This window comes from Dermacentor silvarum, chromosome 6 (assembly GCF_013339745.2).
Source record: "Dermacentor silvarum isolate Dsil-2018 chromosome 6, BIME_Dsil_1.4, whole genome shotgun sequence".
NCBI lineage: Eukaryota > Metazoa > Arthropoda > Arachnida > Ixodida > Ixodidae > Dermacentor > Dermacentor silvarum.
The window spans coordinates 154709054-154721678 of record NC_051159.1 but is presented as its reverse complement, the minus strand read 5'-3'; the positions used below and the strand labels follow the sequence as shown (position 1 = coordinate 154721678).

Below are 12625 nucleotides of genomic sequence, written 5' to 3'. Positions count from 1 at the left end.
GCAAAACACCATAATAGTTATTTTTAATGTAGTAGTGGACAGATCTTTCGTGCTGTTATAAAACGCTTAATTTATCAGGTTGCCTTCGTTTGCTCATCTTGAAGAATGAGTATGTGCCACGGGGACAGAAGAAATTAGGTACACTTAAATGCTAGATTTGTGTCGTCTTTGTGTATACAGCCGTCATCCTCATTCTTTCCTATGCGTCGGGCATCGCGTTCGTCCTCGTGAAATAGCTGCGTAGACGTCTTGGACTGTGGATCCGCCTGATTCGCTGTTTCAATTTGCATGTTGACATAGCTTTGGAGAAGTGTAGTACATAAGCGTAAAGAAAATTGCATGTGAGTAAATTGTGACCTTTGTAGTAGATAAACATTGCTGAAATTGCACGTTGCATACGATGAAATTAAACACAGTTAAACGCATCACCATTAGTTGAATAGCCTTTGTCTCAACATTTTACTAAAAGTTTGCTTCAACGTACATTCCACCGGGTGCGTCATAATCTTATACTTCGTGTTTCGGCGACAACTCCTCGAAAAAAACTATAGAGATTCGAGACGAAATGATAATGTTAATAACCAAGCTTCATGACAGTGTTAGACATGAAGAAGTGCCCCGTAATTGCCAAAAAGAATGTTATAGGTCGAAATTACACTGAAACATTTTTCTAATAAATGACTGTGGAAGTCGTCTTGTAATTACAAAGTCGAAGCCAGCAAGTACTGAAAGCATATCGTTTTTTGTTTTTTTTTTGCTTTAATCTACGTGCCTCGCACCAGTTTTGAGAAATAAGGGCTCGATATCTGTGCAGCAAAACGCAGTTCGGAACCCGTGCACTGCTACATTCAAACGTTTCACTGAGCCTCCGTCCCATATCAAATGATTCCACCAGATGCTTGCGTATCTTCACTTTCCCATTTTGTGCTGTAGAGGAAGAATCCACACATTTTGTGTGAAGGCTTGCCAGTTTATGGCGCTCAAGCATCTAGCGTCGGCAAGTTTATGCTGGAGAACGAATAAGTCGTAGATTGCTTTAACAACGCGTAATTATTAAATAATGTACTATTCTTCAAGGCCATTAACTGCTGCTATGTAGTAAACGTGGTAAAGCAGTCCGCGGACATTTCTTGTTTCCACTGAAGAGGAAGATATTCCATTTGCTTAGCCGTGTCAGGATAGTTCAATGATGAAGCAGGTTTATTACTGTTGTGTAGCAATCTCAGAACTATGAAGTTATCGTGGATGTAGTAATTTCCCCTGGCGTATTCACTTAGGGCGTGTCTGCAATAACAAGAGATGATTGAACAGCACCGAAGAAAAAGTTACGACCTTTGCTTAATCACATTAGTGTAAACATATCTGCATGAAAATACCAAAACAAATGGTAAAGGCCCTGGATAAGTGGAGGATAGGATATTTCATCGGCTCGCTCAGTGGCTTCTCTGTCCAACAAAAACAGTGGCTTCTCATATGCATAGATGACCGGCGCCGCCTCAATCCAAACAATGGCGCTTCCTGACAGTGTGACATGTGCCGTGCCCTTTTGAGGCCTTATTTATCCTTGATAGGACCTCCAACGGTCCCCGAAGCCCTCTTCTGACTGAGGCCTCCCTTATCAAGACGCTCAGAAGCGAGGACACCGAAATTGCCCTGCTTGCCGCAGGCTAATCTCGGATTAACGGAGCACTCGCATGCTTCCATTAGCCTCCTTTCTCCGTTCAAAGTGACAGCTGTCTGCTGAGAAAGGCGTATTCTCGCTAGCTCTCCTTTCGGCGGCCTCGCAAGAGAGAAAGAAGTCCAGTTGTCGGTCTGTCTTAGAACAACGTAGACAGAGTGAGTCAGTTTTAAAGAATTTTGCACTGCTTTTGTTTCTTATCTGCTAGCATAGGCAGCTGTTAAATGAATTTTATTCCTTTTGTGTTATTTCGTTTAAAAACGGGAATATTTTTTTAGTTGATTCTTCTCTCATTTTTCTATAGCAGCGACAGTTTCTCTTCCTTATCGATGTTGTCACATAGTATCTACTGCAATCCGCCTTTGGCGATGCCGATGTAGTTAAGTGAACATCGGTAGCCTTACTGATACTAATGCATCTAGCGGTGGTTTTACGGAAATTAGAAAAAAAAGTATTTGCTCGTAGTGATTTCCTATTCCCCTTACTTTTTAAATAATCATTGAAGAGTACTTCATTTCTAGGTATTAAATCATAAGTTGTGAAATGTACCTTGTAGATTCTGTAGAACACTTGTCTCCGCAACAATATTTGTCATTGCTGTTAACATATGACTTTCGTTAGGAGCGTCCACCATGATTTAGATGTGACAGGGTTCCAATCTTCGTTTGGCGAAATTTGCCACCGAAGTGGAAGCTACGACACGTGTTCTGTCAGCGGAGAAAGAATTCGAAACTGTTTTTGAGCCGAAGCAGCCGAAGCTCTGAAGAGGACGGACACACTGATACACCGTTTTTCAGATTTGACACCACAAAAGCAGAACACTTTCTTCTCCACTATCACGCTAATAATAATCCCGATAACATTGTTGCGGTGGCAGAAAGTGTGGCTGAGAGTTATGTATGTGCAGTAATCATTATTTTAACACGGATCAGGTGTTCCAGCTCTTATATTTGCAGAGGGTTCGTTTCCTTGTCAGCCATTCTGATTTGTAGGTGCAGCCTATAACTTCTACAACAATTGCCGCAATATTACGAAATACGTACGAGGTATTCTACCCAGTGTAGTCCTAATCAAGAACGAGCATGACACAAGTGAAGTAAGAGCTTTGTGCTGTTTTATTTATTTATTATGATTTTTTGCACGTATGTTCCGTTTCAGCCTTCACCATATCCCTGTTGTCGGGCTCCTTGGCGGTCATAATTCACCATAAGCCACCCCGAACACGCGAATACTGCCACACTCTCAGTTTCTCTTTAGATAAACGGGGTACATTGGACAATTTGAGGAAAGGGCATGTTTTCCGCAGCGCAAATTAGTCATATGAAGAGAGATGGTGCTGCCATCTGCCAAACTCTCTCAGCTTCGGATGTTTTCTGCCCTCTTGCTACGTGCGACGTCGTCTGAAATGGTATATTGACCGAGGTGCTGTTTCTTGCAAACATCACAGAATCTCCAGTGACAGGAGAAAGCAAAAGGATTTTCTTTTGTCCTGAATAGGTATATGGTACCACTCCGGCGTAAAAGCATAGCTGCGTTAGGATAAATTTCCCCAGGGAACCTGGCGACCAGCTGTGATTATCCCGTCGCTCCTCCTATAAAGACCTGGAAGCGAGGGGCGAGAAGGGCTTCTTGATTGTCGTGCTGCCGGTCTTTGGTGCAGTTCTATTACACCTCTTGCCACGGAAGTAGCGGTAGAACAAAAAGCATTACAGGAAAAACTTCTTATGGGTGAATTAACCCTATGTTTAAACTTCTGCTTCTTCCGGTTCCTCTTGCAAATGAAAGCGAAATCGCTGTGTTCTTTGAAGACGCTCACTGAGCCGCATTTAGAGCTGCTAGATAGGTCATTAGCTTTTTTTCTGTGTGACCATTGCCTCTTCCCACCAGAAGCTTGTATCAGTGGTGAACAGAACACTAGAATATAAAGGAGGGCTGCGATTGCATAAACGCACGCATGCGCATAGAGAAATAGATGAAAAGAACATTATACTCCTAGATGAATCGCTATAAGCTTATAATGCTATAATTATACAACTTGAATAAAGAACATCTTTATTGCTATATCTTGACGGCAAAAGGACAAACGAGAACGCACTCAAGTGAAGCTGTGAGCTTTGTCTTATTTAAAAATGAAAATAATTGTGGCGTTGCAATTACGATTTGAACGGCGTTTACTGCTTGTTCCTTTATTTCCTTTCAACAAAACGTTATAATGAGGATCATCGATGCAATGCTACTGAGCATGCCGACACGGGCTACCTTGTGGTGCTGCACAACGAAAGAACGGCTTGCTCATTTTGCTAAAGTCCGGCACGTTTCAGAAAGCGTACCACCGCAGGCATTTCATTTCGTAACCTCGCACAGGGGGAGGGATGTAGAACATAAGTATTCTTTTTCCATCTCTTTCACTTCTTTCCCCTCATCCGCTTTGGGTGGCGCCTCGCATTTTCCCCTCAGCTTTCAACGCATTGAATTGTCACCGCATGACGGCTTGCCTTGCGATAGAGGGGGACGAGTTAACGAGCTCTCGGCAAAGCCTGCTAAGAAACGGTGTTGAGCCTCCCCCGACTCCCTTCCCTCTTGAAGGCTCCCTGCTGGTGCAAGCACAAAGCTACATAGTGTTCATTAGGGGAGCAGAATTGTGTGAGCATCGACGGATCACAGAGGGAATGAGGATGCGTAAAGCGGCAATAAGAGCAGTGTGTCTCCATTTCCCTCTCGCATCTCTTGGCAAGGAAAAGAGGATCGGCCAAGCTGCAAGCGCAGCATAAGAAACCCCAGAAACGCCTGGATTTCCTGCATCGCGCCGCTGGCTTCTCGGGGTTAATCTCGTTAAGACCGCCTTGCTGCTTGTGTGGGTGGGGGGGCCTTTGCACACGTGGCGTTGGAGTGCTGAACCCAAGGTCATATATCGTGGAGACTCCCACGGAACGCGACTGGAGTCGTTCTCGCCGAGGTGGCGCGGCCAAGCAGGCTTTGCTCCCTGCGCAGCTTCCTCTCAGATAGAAAGCGCTCCGTGTTCTGTCGCAACATCATTTTGCACGGGCACCTGTTTTTCTGCCTCGTTCATTGGTGTCTACTTCTATCAGAGAAGAATAGAACAGAAAACATCCGCAACAACCCTCTCAACTGTAATTAGTGTTCGATGATACATTTTGCACAGAGTGCGGTTTTTGCGGGAATCAATGGTTTACCAATAGGGAGATAATTCGACACCATTGTGGTGGCAAATATGCAAGTCGTTTCCATGCTTGGGCCTCCGTACCTGTATCTATGTCTGGTGCCCCGACGATCGTAACTACGCCGCCGCGCTGTCAGTATAAATCTTTGAGGTTGTAAAGCAACTTCAGCCAGGTGCCTGGCGACTCGTCATTCATAGAGTGACCTGGTCCCTCTTTCACACAGTGATTTCACAAACACTTAATCTGTAAGATTGATGTCACTTTATGTTAGTAACATTATATATATGATGACAAGAATTCAAGAGCACTGCACAGTGTTCTTCAATTCTTTGTTAAGGTAGTAACACCAGCATTTTAGTAGCGCTCGAATGGGATCTCGTTTGCAGAGCAGCCTAGTATTGCGTGTTATGTTTTGGTAGCTTCGAAACTGTTAAGAAAGCATACGTCTTTCCTTTTCCGAATTGCTTTATGCAAAAATTTTGGCAGAACCGCATTGCACAGCCGTACATTAGCGCACTTGCTCAGTGCTATTCTGAATAATGTGTGACCAGAGCGTATGATTACACTGCGCTTATTCACCTCTCACTAAAACAGGGAAGCCATGATGAACACGTCAGACGCACAGCGTTGCCAGGGGTGGTCAGATGTTATACGTTCCAAAAAATTGTGTCCCAGTGAGGAAATGGTCTATAGAATAGCTTTCTTGCATAAACATTAGAGCAGGTGGTTTCCTGAATTCGTCTTTCAAGATGTTAACGCAACTAGGCACTGGAATTTGCGTTCTTGATCTGCGTTATTGTTCATTTAAAGTAGAACGCAGACTGCAAACTAGTTGTACTCTTCCTTTTGGTTAACACCTACTGCGCATGCACATCAATGTCACTTAGTAAACACGCAGTACGTAAATTTAGAATTTTCGATAACCTCATATTTCCTCAAATTATTTGATTATATGATTGATATGATTTTGATCGTACGATATGATATAGTACCATTGTCTTTCCTCATATGAATGCCCCATGTCCACTCTCATTGCTTTCAGAAAGCCAAGGCAAATACATGATCATCACCTCAGTTCTTGGAACCTTGATGATCATAGTCTGCCTCGCCTCCTTCTTCGTTTATAGGTAATGAGAAAGTGTACTATTGACTTCACTCTTTCGCACAAATTAATTATGCCATTATGATTTGTTTCATGATGCAATTTTTCTGATAACGAAAACTGTAATGACTGGTATGATTTCCGTAATTCCCACCTTCCTTGCAAAATAACAGTGCATAATAATGCACCCTGTCAAGGTGGGCCCAGGCATGCATATTTTTGTGTGCCACAGAATGCTACGAAATGCTATACTACCTTTAGAGATGTAATGTAGATACAATTGTGACATCTTGCAGTGACGTATTAATTTACACCAGGCTATTTATTTTTACTTCTTGTACGTTGCAATGTAGCATATATAGGAACTTTAGTTTTATTCAGAATTCCTACTTCAACTTTCTTGAGGAAAAAAACTCACAATAATTTAGCATTTGGTATAACATCTTTGTTATCTATCAAGCATCGTATACCCTAACTGTAGTCGTTCATATTGTCCAGATCCCTTTGAAGGAAAAACAATTTTGCGTGTATTGTTGCTATCATGTGCGTCTCTTTCTAAAATGATGCAGGCATTTTAAATTAGAAGCGGAGCTTGCATCCATGACATGGAAAATTCGGTGGGAGGACATCAATCAAACACTCTCCAACAAGCACGGTGCCTTCGGATCAAGAATCAGCTTCGGAAAAGCGGGTGTAAGTAGCGTTTAATTAATAAAACAGTAACGCTTTTTTTAATATTATACTGCTCTATTTTCGAACTTATCAGTGCTATTTCCTTTTGAGCATTGTCACAACGGCACACCCCCCATCATTCTCACACTGTAGAGAACAATTTGGGGCTCAGCTTATAGAAGGCCAGCAGCTTCTCTGCCACTGGTCGTGGACGAATATTTAAAATAAAATTGACGCCTATACATTTATTCATTGAGTAATCTCGTTTCATTTTATCGCAGTAGTTTACAGATAATTTCCTTGTATTTTGCCAACTCATGCGCTGCTAGAAGGGTTTGTTAACATTCATTTCCCGGCTTCCTTTTGCTGTAGTCATTTTACCTAGTTTTTAGCATATGAGGGTGTGGAAGCCTGAAGCAGATAAAAAAGTACTGGCCTCCGGAGACTGATAGCTTAAATAACGTAAATTTTGATCGAATTGCATGCTTTATAATTGCAACAGCAATGCCAGATGAGATGATTTGGCGCTTTGCGTGAGCTAAGCCATATTGCTATTTATGTGATGTGAAATGTTTGCGAGTCAGTCTGCATACGTAATTTCTCTCAGTTACGACATGAACGTGTGTCTTTCGTTTAGTCGGGGCATTATGAACGTTTACAACCTCTTGCAATCACATCATTCCTGAAATTAGTATAATAATTATCTCAAGAACTTTGTGGGATTTCATTTTGAGAACAAAACATATGTTCCAAGGAAGAACTGAATTCTATGGACCCAACCTCAGTAACGCTCATGAGCATATGTCATAGCGAAAAACATGAATGTTTATGTTTTGCAGAGCAGCACGTCGTCAGAAACGCTGGCACTGCGAAATGACAGACAGATGTTCATCCGAACTGCCTACTACAAGGTAAGTACCATAATTTTACTGAAGATGCTAATGTTGTAAAATGGGAATGCACATAAAGGCAGCGCGATATAATGATGCTTCGAAGGCGCATCTGTTTAACCCTTTAACCTTAAAACCTGAGTCGTACTCGTCGTGGCGATTTATACCAATACTACCAAGGTCGAGTCCTACACGTTCGCACCATCGTTTGCCCGACGTTTCTCCGTGAAAGATTCGAGCGCGTCTGCTTAAGCAGGTTGTTTCACTTAACATGGGCCAAACTTTAAACATATGCAAATTGCCACGTAGCTGGACTGAACCGATGTAATGTTGTTTGCCGTCGCTTGGAGATGGATGGATGGATGGATGGAAAAACTTTATTTTGGTCCATAGGGTCCAGATACTCAGATTATTTATTGCATTCCGCCCAATTAGATAATTAGTATTACTTAATTATTCAACTTCTCAATTATTGTAATTAGATGAAAAGCGTCAATGAGAAAATTGTAAAGCAACATGAGAAACTCCCGATAAAGCTTGCTGCTGCTCAATACCTGCTTCATAAAGGTTTTTTTCCGATCGTGAAAGAAGCCAGCGAATAAACGCAAAATTGCCGCGCGACTGGCTGCTCGAGACACCTTGCGTGTGTTCGCGGGCATCTATAATATGCACATATGCATTTAATGTTCGGTCCAAGTTAAATGAAACACCCTACATAATTGCCTACTGGGAGTTTGGACACTCGTGCACATTATTTAGTAGTTCACATTTGTTTAGCTGCCATGTGTTAAAGTAGATATATTAAGACTTTTCTGTATTCTGTGACGAACTGTCTATATCAAAACACGGTTTGTTCCTCAATATTTTCATTGCGTACAACTATAGACATATATTTCTTAATGCGCACGGTACGTGCAATACTTCGAGGAATTGAAAGGAAATTTGGCAATTTCATCTCAATTTTCTGTAAGCAATTTGAGAGTAAAAAAAAAACTTAGCGTAGCTTGCACTGGAGGCACAATGCTAAAGAGACAGCGGAGCTGATGGCCACCTAGCTAGTCCTGACTTTTGGGTTAGGCTAAGCACTACCAAGTAATCTCCAGCATTTCCCAGAATTTATTGATTATTGAGCGATTATTGAATAGCTATTGATTGGCTATCGCTTGGCTATCGCAAGGTATTGGCCGCGTATTTGGGCTAGGCTAAGCGCTACCAAGTCATCCTCAGCATTTTCCGGAATTTATTGATTATTGATCGATTATTGATTAGCAATTGATTGGCTATCAATTGCCTATCAATGATTGACTAAGCTTAAGTAGTCCCAACCACGCTTAGCTAGACTTAAGCCAGGATCAGCTTCGCTAGTTCACAGGGGTATGTGCCATTGTGCTTGGACCCTTTCTGGACTACCGCCAGGATCGGCCCACATTTATGGATACAGCAGACACATTACGCCCGGCTTAAACAGCTCCGCTGTTAAAACTTTACGGGCGCATTGTCAAAGCCCACCATTTAATGCTTTGTATTAAATATTATTTTCTAATATATTTGCGTTCCCACCAAACACAGTCAAGATTGCATTAGGTCGGAATCAGTGAAGCAATGCAAATCAATGCACAGAAATGTTATGACTTGGCCACTGTCTACATCTATTTCTTGACAACCGTATCAGTAATACGTGCAGCAAAGTGCGTTAAGTGCTGAAGTAAAAAAAAAAATAGAGCTCATTTGCAATGTACAGCAAGATAACGTCTACGTTGCATGTACTGAAGCCGAATTTTTTTCTCAGGATACCCTCGTGGCAATTAAGCCATTGAACAAGGCAAGGATAGACATCACCAGATCCCTTCTCCTGGAGCTGAAATACGTAAGTATTGGAAGAGGTCTCAGTTAGAAAGCTGCCGTAGAAAACTTTATATTCAATCCGAGGGACGGTGGCTTCCAGCCTACAACTAAAAAATTTTTTATATTTTTTCCTTCTAAGGGAACCCTTAACCATTAAAAGAGCCAGAAGATTTGCAACTGCTGCCTCACTTGCCACTTCCTGTTTCCACTATGCGTGTGGAAGGTCTTCACTTCTTATAAGATTCAATTGCTCAAATCCCAATCTCACTTTATTCAAATGCTAACTGCTGAGAAGATTGAATTGCAATCCACCCCTCTTTAAAGGAAAGAACTAGAGAGAAACGAGCCTGAAGAACTTATTCCGCTCTGCTTTTTCAGATGTGTGGGTGGTTCACACCCAGGTCAAAACTTATGCAGCCGCTTTTACTGCTCGGAAAGGCGAGCTAAGAGCTCCTGCTGCAAAGTTATCTTTCCGTTTCCCGGGAAGCTTGCAGAACGGGCTTTTGTTGCTGCATTTAACTTCGCCGCTCGTTCGCGGCCAACTTGATAACTGAATTGAGCTTTTATGTGAAAGCTGTTCTTGTGTTTTTGAGAAAACCGCCAAGGCTTTTGCTTCGGTTTACGTTCGCTATGCAAATGCTTCTCTGAGACTTCCTTAGCGAAAACAGCAGAGGTTGTATGGTGTTGGCGTTTGCTCGGGTAGTGCGCGAAGTATTTAGTTCTACGACCGGAATCAACAGGAACTTCACTGCCCTTATACTAGGTATAGTTTCCCACCTAGGTATAGGTTTTTTTAACTGCTTCAAACAGCTTGCTCTTATTTGAAGTTCCTCAAAATGTGGACCTCACCGTCTCAATTTATCGTCATCCCACAAGAGGCGCATCTATGGTGCATGGTCGATCATACAAACCGGATGAGCAGAGTGATCTAAAGATTGACTCACACGTTTTATCAACCAAATGTTTTTCCCCTTTTATTGTGCTTCAGCGTGACGGCTCAAAACCCACATTTCCATAGCAGATTATGTTACAAAAACGAGATAAAATCGTATTCTGCAGTACGCTAGTTTCTTTCTTTTTTTTTTTTTTTGCTCGGCCCAAGGTCAGTGAAAGGTTTAACTCTTTCGTTACCGCTAGAAATGTGTGCTTTTTCGATTATTTTATGTTTTAACATTTTATATGCAGACGTAGTAGCCGAAACGCATAGTGCGACACATGAAATACAGCCCGATCATAGTCGTTTTGAATAGATGTATAGCAGTAATAATTACTGAGACATGTTTAATGATTATCATGTAATACTTCTAAAAAACAGCTCAAAGAACACGAATGAAAGTAATATTAGCTATATTGCGCATATCTATTTAGACTAAAGAAATTGAAAAATACAAATATGCACCTAGTTCCCAACTTTTCTAAGTCACATGACACAAACAAATTATTTTGAAGATTTGTTGGCGCCAATACTATGCATAGTGATGCCCAGGCTTTGCGGTAGACCAGTATATGTAGCTTCGCAAATGTGAAAACGGCTGAGTTTCTATTGTACAGGGAGCGTTAGTTTTTGCTTATTGCAGCAGGCACATGGTTTGTTTTTTCCCGCATTCTTTAGGCTCTGGAAGCGATGGTTGTCAGGTCCAGGAGGATGCAGAAGCCTCGTTATACTTGATTATTGCGTTTAATCATGCAGATTTTCTGTGCAATTAAGGTGGCCTAGCATGCGTTCAACTGGCGCTGGAGCCTCTACATGCTTTGTTCAGTTCATCTAAAGTGCTGCACTGTAATGTGGAGTGTTGCACAATACTGTACATTAATGAATAAGGGCACTTGCACCAGCTGTTTTCAAAATTTAAGAGATTAGACAGCTAGTCAAACTTCGGTTGAAGGTCGCTCTGAAATCTACTGAGCGCTCTTGTGTGAGGGAAAACACCACACGACGGGAAGGATTGCGGGTAATAATTTTTACACACGCTGTTGAAGCGCTGATGAATTAGAGCAACCCACGGGGGTTAAATTGCACTTGATATGACCCGAACACAATTATCGAAATAACACACACTCATGAGCCTCTTCTACCATTGTTTGAGATATCGTTTAAATAGCCCATACGTTTTATCGGAAAATCAGCAGCCCGATCAAGAGAAGCTTGTGTGTCTTCACTGCTGCTGTTTAAAATTATGTTGCGAATTTGACCAAAGCGCAAATTTTGCGTCTTTTTATTGAAATGCTGGAGCAATAGTGGCAAGTTTTGATGATGCCCTCCTCTTCAGACTCCCCAGTCTGCCAAAATTTGTCAAATCTGACAAATAACTGAAGGTCAGGCGTTATTTCAGACGGTTCATGATGTTTCTAGCATAAGAATTGGAACGGAAAAGTTTAACAACGGGTAGAAAAACTGTCGATCACATTGATCGATTTCTATAGGTGGGGCAACGAAAGAGCTAAACTTGGAGTGAAATTGGGAGATAAAACAATAGCTTTTAATAATTTGCGCGTCTTATAAGATCAAGCATTACGAGCGCTAGTCATAGACGTCAGTCACGATGAGTTACTGTTAAATGACCCTCTCCTTATAAATGGTGAATAATCACAGTTGTGCTGTCATGAGGCATCGCCGCTACTGTCTCCGTGTATTCTTTTCCGACAGAAAGTAAAGTAGTGCACGAGAGCGCTTCCAGTTTATCCGTTTCGCCTCGCAGACCTTGTCTTTGCATTTGACAACTCGAGGATACATACATTTGACTTTCTAAACACTATGTAAGGCTATTTACAGCTGGGCAACCTTTTCTCAATTAGGTGAAAGCGATCTACCTGTTATCGCACAACTTAACCTGAGAGTATACTCAGCGCTAAGATGAAACGGCTGCGGTGTGTGGTCGACTTGCACAAAGAAAAGACCAAGCACGACGCAATGAGAGGTGCACTGGTGATGGGAAGACGAAACGGCGGGTCCCAGATTGGGAAAGCGACACGCACAGCGCGGTCTTCGATGCGATCGATCGACGCCAAAGGCTCGCGGATCTCAATTTTCGTGCGGCCGCTGAGAGGCGGAGTCCCGCGCGCGTCTTCAGATTGAGTCCGGCGTCTAGCTAGGCGGGCGGGGGCGGCAGGCTCCACTTTGTATGGAGATGGCGTGATGCCATCGGAGGAGGAATGATGCTGAAAGAGGGGTTACGCGTCTCTGTGTGTGGGGCTAGGGCTGGAGCGAAGGCGGGGAAGGTAACAGTCGAACGACGACGACGAAGGTAGACGGCAC

At 42.5% G+C, this 12625-nt stretch overlaps 1 protein-coding gene across 1 annotated transcript in view; it reads left to right on the top strand.

Annotated features, from left to right (window-relative positions):
• LOC119456277 (atrial natriuretic peptide receptor 1) overlaps positions 1-12625 on the top strand; it is a 292422-nt gene that overhangs the window by 184179 nt on the left and 95618 nt on the right. The window contains exons 7-10 of the mRNA XM_037717955.2: positions 5903-5987; positions 6532-6655; positions 7474-7545; positions 9314-9391. Of these exons, the coding sequence (XP_037573883.1) occupies positions 5903-5987; positions 6532-6655; positions 7474-7545; positions 9314-9391 (359 nt within the window). The remainder of the gene's footprint in view (positions 1-5902; positions 5988-6531; positions 6656-7473; positions 7546-9313; positions 9392-12625) is intronic.